Source organism: Sebastes fasciatus, chromosome 24 (assembly GCF_043250625.1).
Source record: "Sebastes fasciatus isolate fSebFas1 chromosome 24, fSebFas1.pri, whole genome shotgun sequence".
In the NCBI taxonomy this organism is placed as follows: domain Eukaryota; kingdom Metazoa; phylum Chordata; class Actinopteri; order Perciformes; family Sebastidae; genus Sebastes; species Sebastes fasciatus.
In genome coordinates this window covers 5,355,362-5,375,794 of record NC_133818.1, presented here as the reverse complement: position 1 = coordinate 5,375,794, position 20,433 = coordinate 5,355,362, and the positions used below count along the sequence as shown (strand labels likewise).

General features: G+C 45.1%; 1 protein-coding gene across 4 annotated transcripts in view; it reads left to right on the top strand.

Annotated features, from left to right (window-relative positions):
* LOC141763142 (nck-associated protein 5-like) overlaps window positions 1–20,433 on the top strand; it is a 134,341-nt gene that overhangs the window by 46,162 nt on the left and 67,746 nt on the right. Inside the window, exon 1 of one of the 4 annotated variants that reach the window (XM_074627510.1) lies at window positions 9,328–9,944. The exons of the other annotated variants lie outside the window; for them this stretch is intronic. Coding sequence (XP_074483611.1) covers window positions 9,916–9,944 — 29 coding nt within the window. The 5' untranslated portion in view covers window positions 9,328–9,915. Of the gene's footprint in view, window positions 1–9,327; window positions 9,945–20,433 lie in introns of those variants that run through there. 4 annotated transcript variants of the gene reach the window in all.

Genomic DNA, 20,433 nt, shown 5'->3' with positions numbered 1-20,433 from the left:
CAGCATCTCACGGCGCTGTAGATGTGTCCCTCCACCCCTCAGAATATGGGCCCCATCAATCCGTCAGTAGGAGAAAGAGAAGCCCTCACATTCCTCCGGTTCCCTGCATCCCTACTTCATGACCCAGTGACCCACTGCATTCATGTCTCTCATTGTAGCGTATTATGGGGTAGTTTCACACTGGGGAAGTACACAGATTTGACAATCATGACCTCTTTTTACTACTTTTTTGATTAGTAAGGATATATCAAACATCCCTGTCGTGTTAAATGAACATGCAGGACTTTCTTCTTTGTTTTGGTTAGTATTTTTTTTCCTTTTCTGAGCCTTAAAGGGATAGTTCGGGTGTTTTGAAGCGGGGTTGTCGCCGGTTTACCTTGCCGTCAGACAGCTATACAGTTTGTTTCCAAGCTGTTATCTATGCTCTCGCCAAAGACACCAGACTCCATTGAAGAAAACAGTAATTTATACCTCGCAGAACACGGGGAGTTGCTGCTCTACTGTTTCCTCGATCAGTTAGTTAGTTTGTGGTATTGTGTGACTTTGGTGTTTTAAAGGGTTAGTTCGGATTAACCAAAATCACACAATAGCACAAACAAACTAACCGATCGAGGCAGCAGTCATATTCTTCGGGGTAAAATTGCTGTTTTTGTCATTGGAGTCTGGTGGCTTTGACGAGGGGATAGATGGATACAACAGCTTCAGTTATAACGGAAATATTTTTAATCGCATGAAAACATTTTCAGCTTTTTTTTGATTGTATGTCAGAAGCATCTGCTGCATCCTCAACATCCTAAAGCCCCATGCACACACACACACACACACACACACACACACAGACAGTCCCTCGCGCTCGGTCGCAGCATCGCTGCTCGACGGAGCACAAAACCCCAGTGGGACGTTGGCCGGGCTTTCCTGCTCCCTCTATTCAATGCGGCCACGTCCTTGACAGACGGAAACAAAAGCTCAGCGGCACAGTGTCAACATCAGATGGAGCAAATCCAAATTTGGCAATGGCAGAAGCGGCGTACAGTAGGACGCTGACCCCGGTAATTCAGCATTTGTTTGCAGTACTTCTAAATATGATTAAATGTCTTCTTAAAGCTTTCATTAGTGGTGGCCCTGACACACAGATGGAAGTTAGATGGAAAAGGGAGTTTATTAAAGACTTGTGCTGAGTGACAGATATGTCGGAGGGACATATGGATGTTAAAAAGCATGACAGGCTGGGAGTGAGTTTGCATGACCTCTCTCTGACAAGCTGCTGTGTCAAGGCACCGTGACTCTGTAATCTTCCCCGTGGATTAAAACAATGTAGATTACATTTTCTCCTGCTTCCATACTCTTTTCCCCACTCTTGATTTGTGCTGAGCTGGTGTTTGTTTTCCCCTGAATCTTCTCCTGACCTTGTTCTTAGTGGGTCGAGTGGTCAGTATCAGGTCACACGGCCCGAAGCCGGACTCACCTGCCTTTTTTCTGGCTGTTGGAGCAGATGGCGTTTGTCTGTGACCCCTTCCACACCTTGGAGGACAGGGAGGGTTGAGGAGGTAGGCAGGGGGGGCCCCGCTCAGGGTGACTGGGAGGGGGACTCAGCTGGAGATCCAGGGGGTTTAGGACAGGTTGCGTGGAGCAGGCGGAGCAGGCGGCTGCAGCTGCAGCCCAAGCCGAAAGAACATTAGCGACGACATCTGCTGATCAATAAGCTATTTGTCATGTTCATAGAGCAATGGCGCTGCGAAGACGGCAGAAAGTGGAGGTCAGATCAGATGAGCGCTTAGCTGAGGGATTATAGGTAATAGGACTTTCTTTGTGTAAGTGAATTTGCTTGTGGGCTGAATTCAAAATGGACCAGTTTTGTCCCGTAAGTGCAGAGGTGGAAGATCTTTTACTTGAGTAAAAGTAGTAATTAGGTTATTAATTAGTATTTTATCTGTTCAAAATGTACCTTAAAGGGAGATTTGTCAAGTATTTAATACTCATAATATGCAAATACGCTGCTTTATGCAAATGTATATATTTATTATTGGAAATCAGTTAACAAGTGGAAAAAAGAGAGAGGAAAAAAAATGTGCGAGTGTGTACCCAGGAGAGAAAAAGACCACAGGAGCACAAAGCTGGCAAACAGCTTTACAAATCTGGACCTTGCTGATGTTACTACAAGGCATATCTTGCCTCAAAGACGCCTGTGTGCTGCCGGCGGTCTGAGTCAGATGAAAGGCTGTAATCCTCAGCCCAAGTATGTGGCGAGGCCTGTTCTGTCGATGAGGAGGCGGATGGCCTCCCGCAAGCCCTGCAACGCCCCGAGGATCCGTTGTCTCGCTTGGGCGAGAGCCGTGCATTTTACGACTTTAATTGGATAAGTTGACCGGTCTAATGCAATAATTTGATCACGCTAAGCTCCAAAGAGATCTAATACACCCCCGAAGTATGTTTGTGTGCCCTCTGAAGTGAATGACTTTGCCTAATCCGTCCATTAGAGGTCACTTTACGGCCCAGGAGTCCAGACTCTGACATATCTCAAAGGAGCCGTCAGGGGGTAAATAAATCAATTCGTGAAACCTTTATCGGAAACCTTCAGGCACTGCTGGAATTTAGAGTTTTTGAGAAAAACAGTGTTTTCTTCTTAAGATTTTCTTTGTGTTTTTTCCAACCAAATCTCACGGCAAGGACATTCCTTGTGTTATGAGGACGCAATTTTTTTCGTGTGTCATTTGTACGCAACAAAACTATGGTAACGTCTATAGTTAGGTTTAGGCAATAAAACCACTTAGTTAGGTTTAAGAAAAACGTCATGGTACAACGCATTCTCATTCCCAACGTCCACTAATGCAACAACAAAAACAACGGTCTCAAACACCGGTGTCCTGGTTGAAAGTCCTGTGTTTGTTGGACCCATCCGCCTCCCCTCTTACCCGCCATAAGCGATCTTTCTCGCTTTGTTCTACGCTACTAGCGCTGAACGTAGCATATTACGTAGATGCATTTAAATTGCAGTCAGCACAGACTACAAATGACACGCCAAATGCGAGAAAGGCGTCCTTATTGCACACTCAATGCCTTGCGCATTGCAAACACCATGGCGTAGCATCTTGTTGATGATGATCAACTCCCTGAAGCAATTAGTTAAGGAGGTGACAACGTCAACGCTTGCTAGTTTATCCCGGCGAAGACTCACTAAGTCTGTCTGGCTTTGGATACACTCGTCTCCCGAGTCCCGTAAACGCCATTCCTGATTCATGCGCATAAGTCCGAGCCCGGCTAAAATACATGCATCAGTTTTATGGAGCTTATGAGAGGACGAGGTTAATCGAATGGGTTAATGACGCCTTTTACTGATGCTCCCTCAAGGTCGTTTCATAGCTGCATTCCCATGCACACTAAGCTCTGCACTGCCTCCATCTCCACACATCATTCATGTTTCTTTTCTGGTGCATTCAAGGTTAAATATAAAGCTAAGAAGCTGTCTACTGCTCTTATTTTAAGAAAATACTTAACGTAATGGGTTTAAGCGTTCCCTGCAGACATAATGTGTTGCAATCAACAATTTTTGTTAGTGGTTTCACAACATGGATTGGCGGTGTTTTATAGGACTTGTGACACGTATTCTTGGCATTTGGATTGAATGGCGTATTATCTGCATTCCTCGAAGCAATTAGCTTGTGTTTAAGAGCTGAGCCTGTTTCAGTCTTGCATAATAGCTAATTACAACTGTTGTTAAGTGAGTTCTCAGGCACTAATTTGTCTTGTGCTGCAAGAACAGCAGTTTTTATTATAGCTTTATTTCAGAATATTACATTTTCTATCTGATTTCCAGTCACAACAGTCAGGTCTATTAACTTCCGTTGAGTTCCTCTCCATTGTGCATTGAAAAAAATCAGCTATCGGAGAATGTGCCACGATTCCTTTTGTGCTCATGAAAGCGTGCAGTTATTTTGACTAATGTGTGCTGCAGAGAGTTTTGGAAAACATCCTCGCGTTAAGATAAGAAGAGAGATAGATCCCGTGTGGTTTGGATTGTTGATAGATCCTGTGTGGTTTTGGCTGGTGGAAGTCACAGTGGTTGCATCCACGCTATTTACCTCCAGCTCAGGGCTCTCTGGGAAACATCCTCTCATCTCTCTGTGGAAACAGGAAGGAGTGAAATACATAACATTTCAGTCATAAGTACAACAAAATCTGATGTTTCTTTAAATGCACATTATGTCATTTCTGCCGTCTCTCAATAAAAAACAAAAACAAAAGATGGACTTTGTGAGGTAGCATGGGATCATGGGAGCTTTATCTGATGTGACTCAGGCAGAAGTAACTTTATGGTACAAAACAAGGATTATACAACTGTCTTGATAAAAGTATTGCATTTAAACATCAATAAACCACTACCACATTGAGGTTTAGATAACATAACTATTATAAAACAATGTCAGCATCTGCTGGTCGGTACATTGTGTTTTACCAACTCTGCTCGGTTGCTTTATGGCACAAACCAAGGGTTATGTGACTGTCTTGATAAAAGTACTGCATTTAAACATCAATAAACTACTAAATAACATAAGTAACATTGTGTACCATCTCTGCTTGGTTGCTTTATGGCACTAAATAAGCAGTGAAGCAGTGAAATGAGTAACTGCTAATGGAAAAACGCTAAAACCAGGACCTCCTTGTGACAGGAAACAACATGCTTTGTGTGATTGTAAAAACGTGGTGTTAATTTGACTACAACTAACAGTAGTGCTGGTGTGGGATGGAGGATACCACTGAAATTAGTCATGCTATAATAGCCCCATTTGTTTACCATAATCACACAAGGAATGTTGAAGTATTTTACTAAAGATTAATTAAAGATTAACTCCAGCAGCGTTAATCCGGCTCATTCCAGACTTTTTTTTCCACAAAGAGGGAAAATCTTGCCTGCAGATGATGTCTCGCTGGACCACCATCCCGACTGCTGTTCCGCCCCCATCCCCCCTGCTTAATGAAACATGACGGAGGTGCATTATCTCGTTCATTGTATTACACTCCTCATCTTGCCACACAGAAGTTAAATGACAACACACGTCGTCTCTGGAGGGGCTCGAGCAGCATGACCCATCATGTGATTTGCATCTGTCTGAGCTGTGTAGATCCTGAATGGGCTTGTGTTGAGTAAACAAACACGCTGCCTGTCTACAGCTTGGCATTTCCTTTACTCGTGTTGATGCAGAAAACACCCCCTAGCCGTGTTGACAGCTAAATATCTCCTGAATGGATTTCTAACCACACATAGTACCTCTGATGTGTTTCCAAATGATTTTACACCCCTCACTTTTCCTCAGTTGTATCAGACATAATAAATAGCTGTTCTCAGCAGCACGTCTGAGCTTAAACACAGCATACAGTCGTCTTTAGGGGTGCTGGAGAGACGGGAAGGAAACAAAGTTTTCCTCCTCCTGTGTGATTAATGTCTGTCTAGGAACACACACCTAGACGACGAGTCGACGAGTAATGAGCTCGAGTGACTCCGCACTTGGTCGCTCATCTGTGATCAAGCTGCAGGGGATTAATGTCACGGAGGGAAAGTGTGCCTGATGGCTGGAGCCCTGGAGTGGACAGGATGTTTGTACATTCATATACACAGAGAAACAAAGGACATTTACTTACTTACTTTTAGGGACTTTCACTCCACTACATTTATCTGACATACAAAACACATGATAAGCTCATAAAATACGCTGCATTGCAACAGATTAAACTATCCACCAGCAATTTAGCTCCATCTGGACAAGCTGCAGCATTAACATGCTGCCTACATGGTAGTGCATCTATAATTTAACAGTCTGAAATAAGTACTTTCAGGCTGTCTTTAGACCACTGTGATGAAATATGAACCGTGAAGTCCAGTTTGAATAATACATCTATGAGTTTGAAGGCTTATCTGACATCAAAATACAGCACTATGTACTGTTGTTTCAACAAAAAAGTTCAACTTCTTTGCCGGTTTAAACCTTGATTATACTGACTTACTTACTTATACATGTCCGTGAGTATACAAGGGTCCACTACAGTCCGAGTGACTTTAATTTCGTCAGGGTGTATGCGTAGGCTCTCTACGCATGTTCGTTCACCGCCAATTTGTTGTGCCTCCAAGCGGACATTGTAAAGAGAACTATTACGCATCTGTGGTGTCTGCAGTTGTCCGTGTACACGTCCGTTCGGGAGTATAATTGAAGCTTTGGTCTTTCAATTAGTCTTTAAAAGACTTGAAAAATAATAAAATGCACAAACTTGCACCCAAAAATACAATGTAATAAAGTAACCGGATCCGTACTTGTAATTTGCCATTGTTGAATTACTACTTTCACTTCAGTAAAGTATCTAAATACTTCTCCCACCACTGCACACATACTACCGCAACCACTAGCATCCCTTTAACCGAGGCCACGCCACACCGCAGTTCAAAGGTGCTTACACTCACACGTCTCACACGCATGTGCACGGTCGCACGCTCACAACCACGGGCTTCCCCTTTCCCCTCAGACCACCCTGCGGCCCATTACAAATCCATATCGACCCGCCGTCCCTGCAGCCACTGTCCCAGCACCGTCCTGTCTCCCCCTCCTTCCTCCTCCCTGAGGAATGCTAACCTAGCCTAAGTGTGTGTGTGTGTGTGTGTGTGACAGTGGTGGAGCCAGGCTGGCTGTGTGGGCGGCCGAGTGTTTCCAAACAGTGGAATCTGTCACTGACACCCCTGGCAGAGCAATAAGCAGCGCCTTAATGAGCTCAGCAGATCACTCAGCACACTGAGCCGACACACACACACACACACACACACACACACACACACACACACGCTCATAGGCGCACGGATAGTACGAATAGAGACCAAATGGACACAATTATGGTCGCGAGAACCGATATACACCCATGCATGTATGGGCTGTAATGCACACACTCCTACACAAGTTGTTGCATGCATGCACAAACCCACACAGCTTGTAAACCCATGCATACACACACACACTCTCATCTCAAACACGGGCTGTTTCCTGGTTGGAGGAAAGTCTATTTGTCGCCCTGCAGACCAGAGCCATCGCTCAACGATCGCCGCTCTCTCTTGATCAAATTAGATCGAAACACTTCCCTCAATATTTCTTGATTACGCCGCACATGTATGCGTTAATGCTGACTCAGCATGCTATTTGTCTTTTTTACCCGACTCACACAATAGTGTCTAATTGGTGACCACCTGCTCTTAGAATCAAATCACGCTCTCGCTCCATATTCAGATTTCCCCATGCGAGACAGCTGCGCTTATGATAAACACAATTACCCCCTCTGCGTGACATTTCGGTCACAATAATCAGGCGTCGTGAATCTTTTCTGGAGTTTTACGATGACAAATGGGGAATGTGGCAGCCAGCTTTACGAGATAACGTGACAGGACGTGTCAATTTTTTATGATCACCGTTGGGTGATGCCAGATTTCCCAGCGTGAAATAATAATGCAACCCCGCGAGTGACAACTCATCCCTGCATGTTTACCACCTCACCCTCAACTCCCCCCCCCCTTCCTTCTGCTCTCCAGCAAACTAATTTTCTCACATGGTTAGTGTCATTGTTCATTTAGGACATTAGTGACAGTGAATGTGGGGCAAAGTGGCAGCGATGGCCTCGGCTCTAAGTCAGCCCTGTCCTTTCTTTCCCCTCTTTAACTGAGCGCTCCTGTCACCGGGACCCTTTTAATTCCCCCTTTCACCCCTCCGGTGCCCGCCCCCTCTCGCACTGGTCCTATTGGGGAGCAGACAATAGAGTGTCCCCCCCCCCTCTCCTATTCTGCCTCTTCATCCCCCCTTCTCATCTCCCTCGGCCCTCGCAGGCGTCCTGCCTGGTCGAGGGTTCCAGGCTGCAGTTTGTCACAGCCATTCAGCTGAGACTGATTGTGATTGCGGCAGATGGGCTGGAGCCGACTCCGGCGCTCCGTCCAGGCGAGCACTTCTTCCTCAGCTTTTTTCTTTTTTTTCTCTGGCTTTCAGATTCTGTCCTTCGCCCTCTTGATCTTGAACTCTTCCTCGGTTGTCTCTATCTGTCTTTTGTCAGCGTCTGCTCTTTCTTTCTCAGCGTTGTTTTCCAAAAGCTCTGCACCCCTTGTCCAGTGCTTTCAGAGTTATCCACTGGAGATTTCAAAACACTGGCTTTGTGAGGACGGAGGGCCAAAACGTAGCGGCAAAGATCCGTCTCAGTATCATTCAAACTAAATGCTTGTCATATTATACCCACACCTTTCTGACCAGATCAGAATTGGGGGGCTGAGTCTGATTTGTATTAACTTTCTGAAGTGGACAATCCAGCACAAAACAAGGATTATATAACTGTCTTCATAAAAGTATTGCATTTAAACATCAATAAACTGTCCTTCGCTCTCTTCATCTCTTCCTCGGTTGACCCTATCTGTCTTTTGTCAGCGTCTTCTCTTTCTTTTGCTGCGTTTTCTTTCCAAACCCCTCTTGTCCAGACTAAAATGTGTGGCTATGCTTCCAGTTTATCCATTGGAGATTTCAAAATGTTGGCTTTGTGAGGACGGACGGCCAAAACTGAGTGACAAAGATCCCGTTTTCATTCCCAGGGCGTAAAATACTGACGCTTTGTCACTGCAGTCGGCGTTAGATACCGTCGAAAGAGTGCACATTTTGGGTGGATGGGTCCAACAAACACAGGGCTTTCATCCAGGAGACTGCTGTTCATGTCCTGTACGTAAAGTCACATTTGCACTGTAACTTTTTTTATGCCTAATCCTAAGCAAGTGTTTTGTTTAATTCACGACATAAGCCCGTGTTTGCGACCAAAAAGTGTGGCAGTATGTGACGAGTTGGGATGAGAACGTATTCTTCAAACAAAGTGCTTGTCATGTAATACCCACACCTTTCTGACATGAGAATTGGGGGGCTGAATCTGACCATTTTTACTAACTTTATGAAATGGACAGCCACTTTATGCAGTGATTGACCACGAAGTGCATGATCCGAACTTTGGGCAACACTATGAAGGCTTTTGCATCATGACCCTCTTTATGATGGCAGACTTTTTACCTTCCAGCATGCCTGGATGACACATCATACCTAGTTTGTTTTAAGCTTACTGAGACCTTTCTTTTTGTTGTTTGTGTTTTGCTCCTCTTCTGTCCTTTTTGCCACCTTTTCTGCCTCTGTCTCTGTACTAAAAGAGCCCAGTTAGTGGAACATCCCAAGCTGCCTCCTCACGTCCCCTTGTTGGAGTTAAACCCCCCTCAACACTGTTGTCACCCCCCAAAAACTCCTCCTCCTCCGTACAAACCCCCAACCCAACCTCGCTTCTCCTCCCCTGAGGAAAGAGCCACCTTCAGAGAGGCAGCGGAGCGGCCGTCTCCCTGAACACATGTTAAACGTCCTGCAAGCCCGAGGAGGAAGAGGAGGAGGAGGAGGAGGGACGCAGCCAGAGAGACAGACAGAATGAGAGAGAAAGAGATCGAAGCAGAGACAGACTGAGGAGAGGAATATTCAGAGGAGAGATAAAGCCAGGAGGCGGGGTGGGCGGCGGAGGGGAGGCACACAGCGCTTGCTGTGTGTGAAGAGGAGCCTCCGAGCGAGTGTGTGTTAGTGAGAGAAAGCATAGCGCAGAGGGAGAGCGTATGCAGCGTGAAGGAAGAGAGTCAACGCATGTTGCCAGATTGAGAGAGACAGGGAGGGTAGAGGACAGACGCAGCGAGGACTAGGAGGAGGAGTGCTTGAAGGAAAAAAGAGGAGAGAGAAGAGAAGGAGAGGCAGTCAAGTCAAGAAGCAGGAAGCGGTGTAGAGCAGGCAGTGCTGCATTGTGGATGTAAACTTTATCATCTGCGGGATCAGTGGGTAGCAGCTGCGGAGCAGGAGGAGAGCGTGCTGGTGGATTACCATGTGTGTCCTCTGAATGCACCAGGATGCTGCAGCTCCACCAGGGTAAGAAGCGGACAGTCGTCAGCATATACGACATACCAAAATTGCATTATTTCTGCTGCAGCTGCAAGATTTGACTGTCTTATTGGATGATTTACATTAACATTGTTTGGGGATTGGGGGTATCTATACATATGTGCCATACTTTGTTGTCAGAAGAATACATGCACATTATTCAGTGCATGTTTATTCACGCAGCTGCACCTCCTGAGCTGCAATTTTCTTAATAATCGCCAGAGGAGGGGACATATTTCATATAGCAGCATTGTACACATGTGCAGGGGATGATCTCTGATTTGCACTGAGCCCGATTAGCCAGTTGCAAGGGGGGAATCGCGTGTCCTGTTGCTAGTGGCAACAGCATGGGGCCGGGGCGCTGCGTAAAGCACTTTGATTCTGATTGATAACAGAAGCAAACGGATACCCGCCGTTTAAGCAGAGGTAAAATAATCGGGTGTTGCAGGGGATTTGTATGTGCAGGAATGCATCCTTTTCTTTCCTTGTACTCTCTCTATCAGGCAGATTAAGATTTTCTTCCCACTAATCCCACACTGAAATGACTGGTGTTGAACTGGGTGTGGGAACAGCTAAGTGGTGTGCAATATGGATTATGGGGCCTCTCTGTTATGATCAGCTTCTCTGCAGCTCCTTGTTAATGTAGCGTGAAGTGCTGCAGTGCGAGCGTCCATATGTCAAAGTCACAGCAGGTCAGGGGTCTTTCCTCATAGTCAGCCATATTTACAGTACACAGTACTAGTATGATGCTGGAAACTGAAAAACCAAGGATGCCAAATGCGGGATTCAGGATTCACTGGCTTGATATTTTTAGCCTGGTTTGTTATCTCTAAAAACAGAACTGCAAGGGAACATGAAAATGAGAGCATGGGAGAGTATGGGAGGTATCATCACTCTCTTGCTGGTGTTGTCAAAGTGCCAGAGAGAAATGCCATTCCCTGTCTCTTTTTAGAGTTGGAGTTGAGTTTTTTTTTTGCCCTGGGAACTGGTGCTTCCCAACCAGAGAGCAAAAAATAGCTTCTGCCATGTAGTGCATGCTTTACAATGGGAAACGCCAATGGGATGTTGGCAACAGTAGTCACATAATTAGGGCTGTGTATTGGCAAGAATCTGGCGATACAATACGTATCATAATACAATGGTTGGTATATCTTACCAAACGTTATTCCTAATTTTTTTGCAAATCCATGTTCAGCAACACATGCATATAGTCTTTTCAAAATAAACTTCCATCTTCACAGGAAAGTACTCGGTTAGGTTTAGGCAACAAAACTACTTAGTTAGGTTTAGGAACAATAACGACGGAAGGTTTGTTACTTAAGTACCATACACAGGGTTTCTCTTTGGGATATATATATATATATATATATATATACGAGCAACAGCACATTGCTTTTCGTAGATATAGATACGTATACGATACGTATCAGGATACAGGGGTTACAATTCAATATATTGCGATTTTAAGTCATATTTCCTAGTATTACTTTACAAATCTAACATTGCCTTATAGAAAAAGTTATTATTACACTGACCTTTAACCCAAAGTGTTTAACAGTGGTACTACTGGAAGTCAAACTCACAATAATGCCATTGTACAGTATGTAACCCAAATTATGAGATGCTCAGGCTTATCATAATGTTAACAGTTATCCAAACAAAGCCACATCAATGTTAACCTTGCCTGACCTTACACGTCAATGCAACAACAAGCATGTGACTGATCATCCCTTGAGTGTTTTGGTCAGCAAATCTATGACATGTTATGAGGGAAATTCCTCTCCTCAATGACATGCATCCCATCATGCACTATTTGCATCTCATTGCATGCACAATAGCAATCATTACTGTACTTCCCAGAGGCTACCCATTTGGTCCACTTTCTGTCGACACATTGTCCATTTATTGGGAGCAGAGCAGCAGCCGGTGATCTCATCCCGCCACCAGGGCAGATGTGTCGCTGCTCTGGGCAGTTTGAGCCCGCTGCCCTCTGAAACCTACCTGGGGATTACTGCGTAAGAGGATTGCCAAGTGGAGGGATTTGATTTTATAGAATTAAAACTGTAATTCTCTCCGTCCCGACCACGCTGCAGTGCAACCATTTCTCCACGTTATTATTCCCCCTTCTGCTGCCATGTTCTCGTTCAACCAACACGTCCCATTATATACTACATCAAGCGTCCTACATTTAAGCATTTAAAAGCCACGAGAGAGCGGAATGGAAGAAGTCTACGTGTTATTGTAAGCTGTGTGATACCCAGAAAGCGTGCACTGGGACATTTTAGATGCCAGTTGGCGTTACTAAAGTGATAATCATTACCCTAAACTAAATATAGACCTCTCCAGCAGATCATACTGATACGTGTGCTTTCGTATTCCCTTCCACCCCTCCAACCCTTTGCCTCTCACTCCTCTACATCCGATTTTTCCTCCCCGTATGTGGCGCTCTGTATTCAGTGACCCTCAGCTAGCATATTGGGTACAGGTCAAACTGAATTACTGAGGAATGTTCCCCTGTTCAATGGCCGGCCCAGTGGGCCTCAGCATGGGAGCACTTCCCCTTCATTGACAGCCAGGGGACTTTCATTTTGAAGGAGGGAGGTGGGGGAGCTCTTTCCAGACAACTTTCCCATGTAATTCCCACTGTCTCTGCAGCGTTCATTGGTACGGTGGAGCCGTGAGCCAAAGCAGCCGGTTTAATGATGTGTACGTGTGAGGCACATCTCAGGATCTGGCCTCGTTGAGACGCTCTGTGACTGCAGGCCATCCAGCTCAATTAAGGGTGCTTTGAATGCATTCCTCCCCTCAGCCTGCTCTACATTTATCTTCCCCCACGAACAGCACGTGGGAACTCTTTAAAGAGTCCTGCAGAGCTCTCTTAGGCTAGTGCGGACCTGTTTTTTGCAAATCTGAAAATAGCTCAATAAGGGATTTTGACATTTTGCCAGGCTGCGCATTTTTTGATACAAAGAAGCCAGAACGCATCGCATTCATGCTTCGCGTTTCACTGAATGTTAACAAGCTAGAAAGGCAGAAAAATGGGACTCTCAGATGTCTTTTCTTTCTGTGTCTCCTGTTGGCTCGACTTGGAGTAATGTCACTCAGGAAAAACATAAAGTTTTATGGTCCGACACAATTTATAACCAATAAAGGGCTTTTATTTGCTCGCTATCAATGGCTTATTGCATTCACTGACTGTTTTGCCTGGAGACAAAGCTTCGCCCAGACACCCTTGCTGACTGTTAAGTGATGTCATTAGAGACGGAGCATATTTGTGGTTTCTAAATGGATGAAGTCGCTCCATGTGAGTTCACCAAGGTGCGAAGGCTGTTTTTGCAGTTAAACCGCCTGTTTTCCACACAGAACTGGTTTATTTCTCTTTGTATAATAGCAGACTTTTGTTTATATCTCTCATATTCATGCCCACAAGTGTTTCAGTTCTTGGAAAAAAAAAAGAAAACCCCCAAACGGGATTAGTTTTTTAGGTCATAGAGCTGCATGCCAACAGTTTACAAGATAATACGGTGTTGTCCTTGTTTGCTATACATGCCATTCATGCTGACACACTTTCTTATCACAAGATCAAAGCAGTCAAAACCACTTTCATATTTCTCCCCCTCGCCACGGCGACGCTCTCAACGGAGCGAGCCGTTTACGAGTTTTCGAAAAGGGGGTCACGGCGTCGTATTCGAGGTTGCGCAGGGCGGGGAATGTCAACAAACTTCAGCGCCCCGCTATCTGGGCTGTAAATCATGGGATAATAGAGGGAGAAACATGCAGGACCGGGTCCAAGGGGCTGGAGGTGTTGGCGCAGCTGGAGAGGAAATAGATGGAGGCTGCTGGAGAAGCTCACCTGCAGTAAAACTCCTGTCCAAACACCTCTCTTGTTCTTTTAGCCATTTGGTGAAACTCTTTGCTTAGAGGGAATTACAATGAGCGCAGTCACTTTGAATGACTTTATTAGCAGCATGCCAGAGTGCCAGAACGGGAATGCTATTTTCCCTTTATCTCTATCTGTGTATCTTTCAATTTGCACCCATCAAGTAGCTAAAATAGTGTATGACTTCTGCACCCGCTGCCCAGCAACTTGTGCACCCAGCAGTAGAAGGCAGACCGGCGGTTTCGAGTGCTCCTATTTACCGTATACCTTTGTTTCTATTATGTGTGAAGCGGCCGTTTGTCTGCCTCTGTAAAGGGCTACTGTTTGCCCGCCTCTCTGAAAACGATGTGTTGACAGCCGGCGTAAAACACCCTGCAGCCTCTGCACGGTCTCCATGAGTCAGCAGAACCTTCCAGTATTACTGTACAGTAGTAAATGTGAGTCCCTGTTCCCCAATTACTCCAACCCAGAGCAGCCCGGGTGTGAAAGACAGAACAATGGAGGAAACGTGTGACTTGCCTTAAGTATGTGTGTGCCTTTTTACCACTGAGCATGTCGAGGTGGCTGAATTAGTGCTTGATTTATTTTATATTGAGCTTCACAGTACCATGAAAGTACACTTCTTGATTGGGTCTTATCAGTCAGGATTCGTCGCGCCACATCATGTGAACCTTTTCCAGAAGAAAGCAAACGACCACCAGCGGTTCTTTCAACATGGATAACGAGTTACAAGCGTTGCTGACCTTGTTGTCTCTGCTAGCAGCTGCATTTTATAATGCTACTACTGCCTACATGTGCAGGAGGAAAGCTATTATTGGAGCGCTTTGCGACAATTCCCGTGTCCAGCGCTGCTTCGTGTTTACACCGGCATGCACATGCCCAGTGTACGTGAATGGTCATATGATATGCGGTTTCAGGCGTGGTAGTATGGACGGAGATTAATTCTGAAATGTCCCTAAAACGCTGTGGATGTAGCCTAATTTTGGATAGGAACATTGATTCACTCATTACCATGGTTACCAGACAGTTAAGATATGCAAGTTAAGAAGTTTCTGTGCTACAACCCCAGCTTCTCTGACAACCTCTGCGATCTACAGATGCCTATAAAGTGTCTGAAACATCCTCGTCAAACACCTTTTTGACGTCAGAATTGGGGAGACTCCGTCCGACACTTTAAGTTACTTAGGCCACGTCTACACACGATTTCAAGCACACCCTGGCGTTAACAGACATCTAAATGCGTCTTGGCAGAATTCCTGAATCAGGAGAAACAGTCTTCGTGTCTGAATGCACCTCAAAAAACGCAGGTAAATCATGAGGTAATTGTAGTCCGGCATGAAGGGAGCTTTTACTTAAACTCAATTATGTGTAAGAGTGTGTGATTCAAGCGAGACAACCATCACTGGAAAAACTTAGACACACGCACAGGATTATTACCTGTAGGAATGTGAGCGTGTGGCTGGGAATGAGTTCAGAACAAGGTGTGTCTGGAGGCTTTTTCTCTTCGTTGTGGGGCGTGAAACTTGCCCTGCATCCTTTCAGTTTTGGAGTCATCTCTCTTTTATGATTTGGGACATAAAAGATTCAAAATCATGTGAGTGTGTTTGGATGTCTCTGCGTATCTCTGCTGGTGTGTTTGTACATGTGTGTCCATGCGTGTGTTTTTTGAGTGCCCCTCGTGTGTTGGCGTCTAGCTCCGTCCTCGCTGGTGAGTAAACCCCTCAGACAGGCGGGGCGGTCATTTTTAAAGCACATCTGCTCATCCGCAATGTTTCGTTTTCGTCTGGACAGGAATGCATCTGCGGCTCGGGAAAACAATTGAGGTCAGGGCCGTGCTCGCAGGATGAGAAAACATTTAGACAGACAGACAGTCAGGGCAGGGGTAATCCACGCATTCCTCCGAGCTCAGGAGGAGTCTTGGAGGATTCCTCATGTCTGATTTCTGCTGCTTCAGAAGTTTGTGCGCGTTTGATCCGATCTTTCCCTACAAAGTGATGCATTTAACTCATTACCCTCGCTCTGATTCTGCAGATAAGATGTTTACAAATCATTTTCACCCAGATTGCATCCATCAATCCTGCGCTCTGAGATCATACAATATGTAAACTACGATAATGTTGCAGCAGTGTAATTAAGACTCTCCTGATGTTATCACAGAAGGAGAGGATAAACAACTCGGAGCATTCAACATGTTGTTGACTTTGGATAAATCTCGCTTATCGCGGTCATCTCAACTCGTTTGACTGCATTACTCAGAGCGACGCACACGTGTGCAAACAAAGTCCCATACTCCATATATTAGAAGGAAGTATGAATAATGGGGAAGTTATGCCAGGGTGTTTAGATGACTCACATTGTCACAAGACACTCAAGGAAAACAGCTTTTTTAAAAATGTTTTTGTCATAAACATCCTATTTTTCACAGTTTAATGTGCGTGTAAATGTGATCCGACACACTAGAAAACACAAAGAACAAAACATGTTGATTAAAAATGTCCCTTTTCTTCAAGTGAAGACATTTCAAGGCCACGTGGCAGCATGAAAAGACGTGTTCTTTGTGTGCTCACCGTACAACCTCATCACATTTCACCTCGTCAATAATTGATGGTCTGCCGTGGTGAGGTAAAGCTCATTGTGCCTGGCTGGCTGGGTGGGTGGGTGGGTGGATTGGGTTAGGGTGTGTGTGGGTTGCTGACATGTGGCTCCTGTTTTTCCGCTGCCCTCCGGTGCAGACGGGGTCCATGGCGGGAGACGGGAGGTCAGGAACCAGCTGTGGGTGAGGCGGGGGGAAACAGGCGCAGGTCAGGTCGCCGTTCGGCATCTTCTTGGTGATTGATTGGACCTGCCTTAATGCAGTGGGACCGATTGAGCGGTCGCAGATGTGCGAACCCACCCCTCAGACGCTTGGAGCAGTGTTTACACTGAGGGCTCATTTGATGCCATCTCTGTGTTTGACTGAAGAAAGGCTCATTAATTTTGTAGCAAAGTACGTAAGTTTTAGTGTCAAAATGCTATTTTCCCAAGCCCTGTGACCTGACGTAGGTTTCTGCATGATGACGTTCTACATATACAGAATACAGTATATACATCCTTATAGTCAGTACATGCAGTAACTTAGATGGCGGTCGCCATGCTCCTTTTTTTAGGTTTCTAAAATATGTTCAAAAAATCAAACTAACCCTTTCAGTTATATCCAAACTTAGCTTACCTTGGTCACCTACGTCACTGCTTTTTGCAAACGACTAAGTGGGCGTTTCCATTTGAAAAAAATACAACAGATGAACCTGCCCTTTAACGCCTTAAAGAAACAACACAATAATGTTGCATGAGTAATTAATACAGGGATTAACACAAGATGGTGAGGTGTGACACAAGGTGTGTTTGAAAAAATGACTTGTGCAACACTTCCAGGTTCTTACGAAACAATAATGAATCCATGTGGCCCCAAAATTTGAGAAATTGGAGTTGTGCAAGGTGTATTAATGCTCAGTTTCTGATCTATAAATATGATATCAGACATTTTTAGAGCCTCGAGTAGACAAAGCCATTTTTCATCCCATCTCCTGGCAGTTGTAACTCTGTTTTCCTGTCAGGCTGGGTTGGATGTTATAACTTATCAAACGCCTCGCTAAGCTCATTGTCCAACACTGGGGTGAAATTTTGGATGGGTGCAAAAGGTTACATAACACGGCCGCGGGAGGATTAAGGATGGGAATGACCGGTCCGTAGTCAGAGCCAGAACGTAGCCAGAGTCCCTCTGAACAGGATGCCCTATGTGGGCCAGGGGGATTGCGTGCGTATCAGGGCTCTTAACCCAGCAGGAGAGCAGACGCTAATACATAAATGCATGGCAGTGCTGCTCTCATCCAAACATTTATGCGTCCCTGCCGACCACTCTGTGTACATTTGTGGTTCAGAACGATTGAAATGTTTAGCTCCCCGTAAGCCGCGATGACAATACAGGAAAAGGTGGTTTGCATCTTTTATATGTCAGTGAGTAACTGCTGCAGGGAAGAGGCTGAAGCATTATGTGGTGTTTAATCTGTTAACATCTTTCTACACAGAGGAGAGATTAACCACACTTGATAATAATAAGATGAACAGTACTGGAGGGAAATAGGAAACCAACAGACAGCACTTTTTATTCTCTTTCATTATGTGTTTAACAGCAAACAATGTGGATTAAACCACCTGTATGCAGCAGCCGTGATAACAGTGATGAAAACGCAGCTAAACGTCTGCCTCCCACAATGCAGTTCAAAGCACACGAGTCCAACGTGTCAGCTCAGGTTGGCGATTGATCCTCCCTCAGCCCTGACAGATCGTGTCTTTGCACGCCGCCGTGACGCTCCGGAGCAAACAGCCGGCGCGTTGTCTCAACGTGAGCCGGAGGAAAAAAAAGCGTGTCTGAGTGCGGAGGAAACAGGGTTGAGCTGCTGCGAATGCAACAAGGCTGCTGTCATGATGTGCTGTCTTATCTCAAAGGGAGGGATGCAGAGCTTTTGATGCTGCTGGATTTGCATTTGAAAAGAAGGGAAATGATTTTTGAGGTGTGTGGGTGGACAGCAGATGGTGTCAACTAAAAATATGAGAGGGAAACTTGTATTTGTGTGCAAGCAGGGGTACAAACTTACTATGTGTTCATGCATAACATTGCTGATAAACCTTAAAGAGGACCTATTATGCTTATTTTGAGGTGCATACTTGTATTTTGTGTTTCTACTAGAACATGTTTACATGATTTACTTTTCTAACCACTGTTGTGATTGGTCAACCAAACCAAACTCTTCGGACTTGAGGGCTTGCCAAACTAGCCGTTATGCAAATGTGTTACTTGATGACATCACCACGTTATAGTAGAAAAGGCAGAACTTCAATCACGGCGTTTCAGGCAGTTCAAGAACCGGAAGTACGGTAGTTAGGTGACAGAAACTACTTAGGTTTAGGAAAAGATCGTGGTTTGGATTAAAATAATTACGGAAGTGTCGTAACATAAGTACTGATTAGGTGACAAATAAATCAACGCTGACTTCTGGCTTCACACGGGACATGAACAGCGGTCTACTGGACGAAAGTCCGGTGTTTTTTGACCCACCCATCCGCTCCAGCTCCGCTCTAACTAGCTTTGTTTGAGGGCGTGCCAAACTAGCTGCTAGGCAGGTATTTCACAGATGTGTTACTTGGTGACATCACCACGTTACGGAAGAAAAGGGAGAATTTCCAGCGAGGCGTTTCAGGCAGTTCAGGAGCAGTGTTTATTCCTTTGGCGTGGACTCAGATAAACTACATAACACACTAAAAGAAAGGGAAAATAGCTCAAAAGCATAATAGGTCCCCTTTAACTTGCATCTCAAGTGTACATTTTAAAGGAAGTAAGGACGTTTTTACCTTAAATTCCAGGTATAATCTCATATAAATAAGGTCCTTGCTGCATTCACTTTTGATGCATAGAAACAGTAATACTAGAGGAAATGTGTGGAGGAGCAGGGGGTTGTCAGCTGGTTTGGCCCGCTCCACTGAGGCTCGGCGGGGGTGAGGCCTCCGGTGCTATCAGGTGATTCCAGGTCACTGGGAACCGCTGGAGGTCCACGTCGACACTGCTCACGATTGGCTCCAGGAACTCACTCAGCCGAGCTTTATGTTGGAAGAAAAACAGAAGAAGGAGGAGGAGGAGGAATGTATACACGGTCAACTGTCAGCTTGTGCTTTCATCACATGCTCGGATGTACAGGATAAAGGCATGGACTGGGGCCTGAAGTAATTCCCGTTTAGTCACAGCCAAGTGTGAAATATACACAACGTATTGCTACAGCTTCCATTTTCCTTTGCAATGGTTCCATACTCCAAACGTCCAAATAAAGTTTATGTAATGTGGAAAAAGTGTTGGCGAAGCCGTCTAACCGCTCATGTTTCTCGCCCAGCAAGACTTTATTATAGCGATGCCGCGTTGCCAGATTTCACTAATTACTTAACCATTAGAAACAACGGCCACGACGGTAATTACTTTGTCAAAATCTGACTTTCAGCTGGCAGCAAGGCCATTACAAGAAAGTGGCTTGTAGCAGAAACCACCCACACGTAGACGGTGGTTAGATATATAGTACAGGAAATATTAATGATGGAAAAAATGACTTTAAGAGTGAAAGAAGATGAAAAGAAGACCAGACCAGTAAGATGATGCTGTTCTGACCCTTTTGGTGACACATTAAAGGGATAGTTTGGGTGTTTTGAAGTGGGGTTGTATGAGGTACTTATCCATAGTCAGTGTATAGTAGATGATGGTTGGCATGCCCCCCAGTTTGGAGAAACAGACAGGAGTACCGGCACGGGAGCAAAGTAATGTACTGCTGAGGACGGGGCAGCAGCAAAACAGATTTTAGACACCTAAAAGAAAGGTTTATAGCCACTATAATAAAGGCTTTTTAATATATTTCCTTCCTCGTTTTCCACTTGTTTTAATATTTTGGAGCATCTGGATTACCTTCCTGTCTATCCTTATTTCCCCCCCTTTTCTAAGAGCACCCGACACATTTTTGCCTTACAGTTGAGTACACAAAGCAACCAGTTATCTGTCTTTCCAGGGAATTGAAGCCGTTG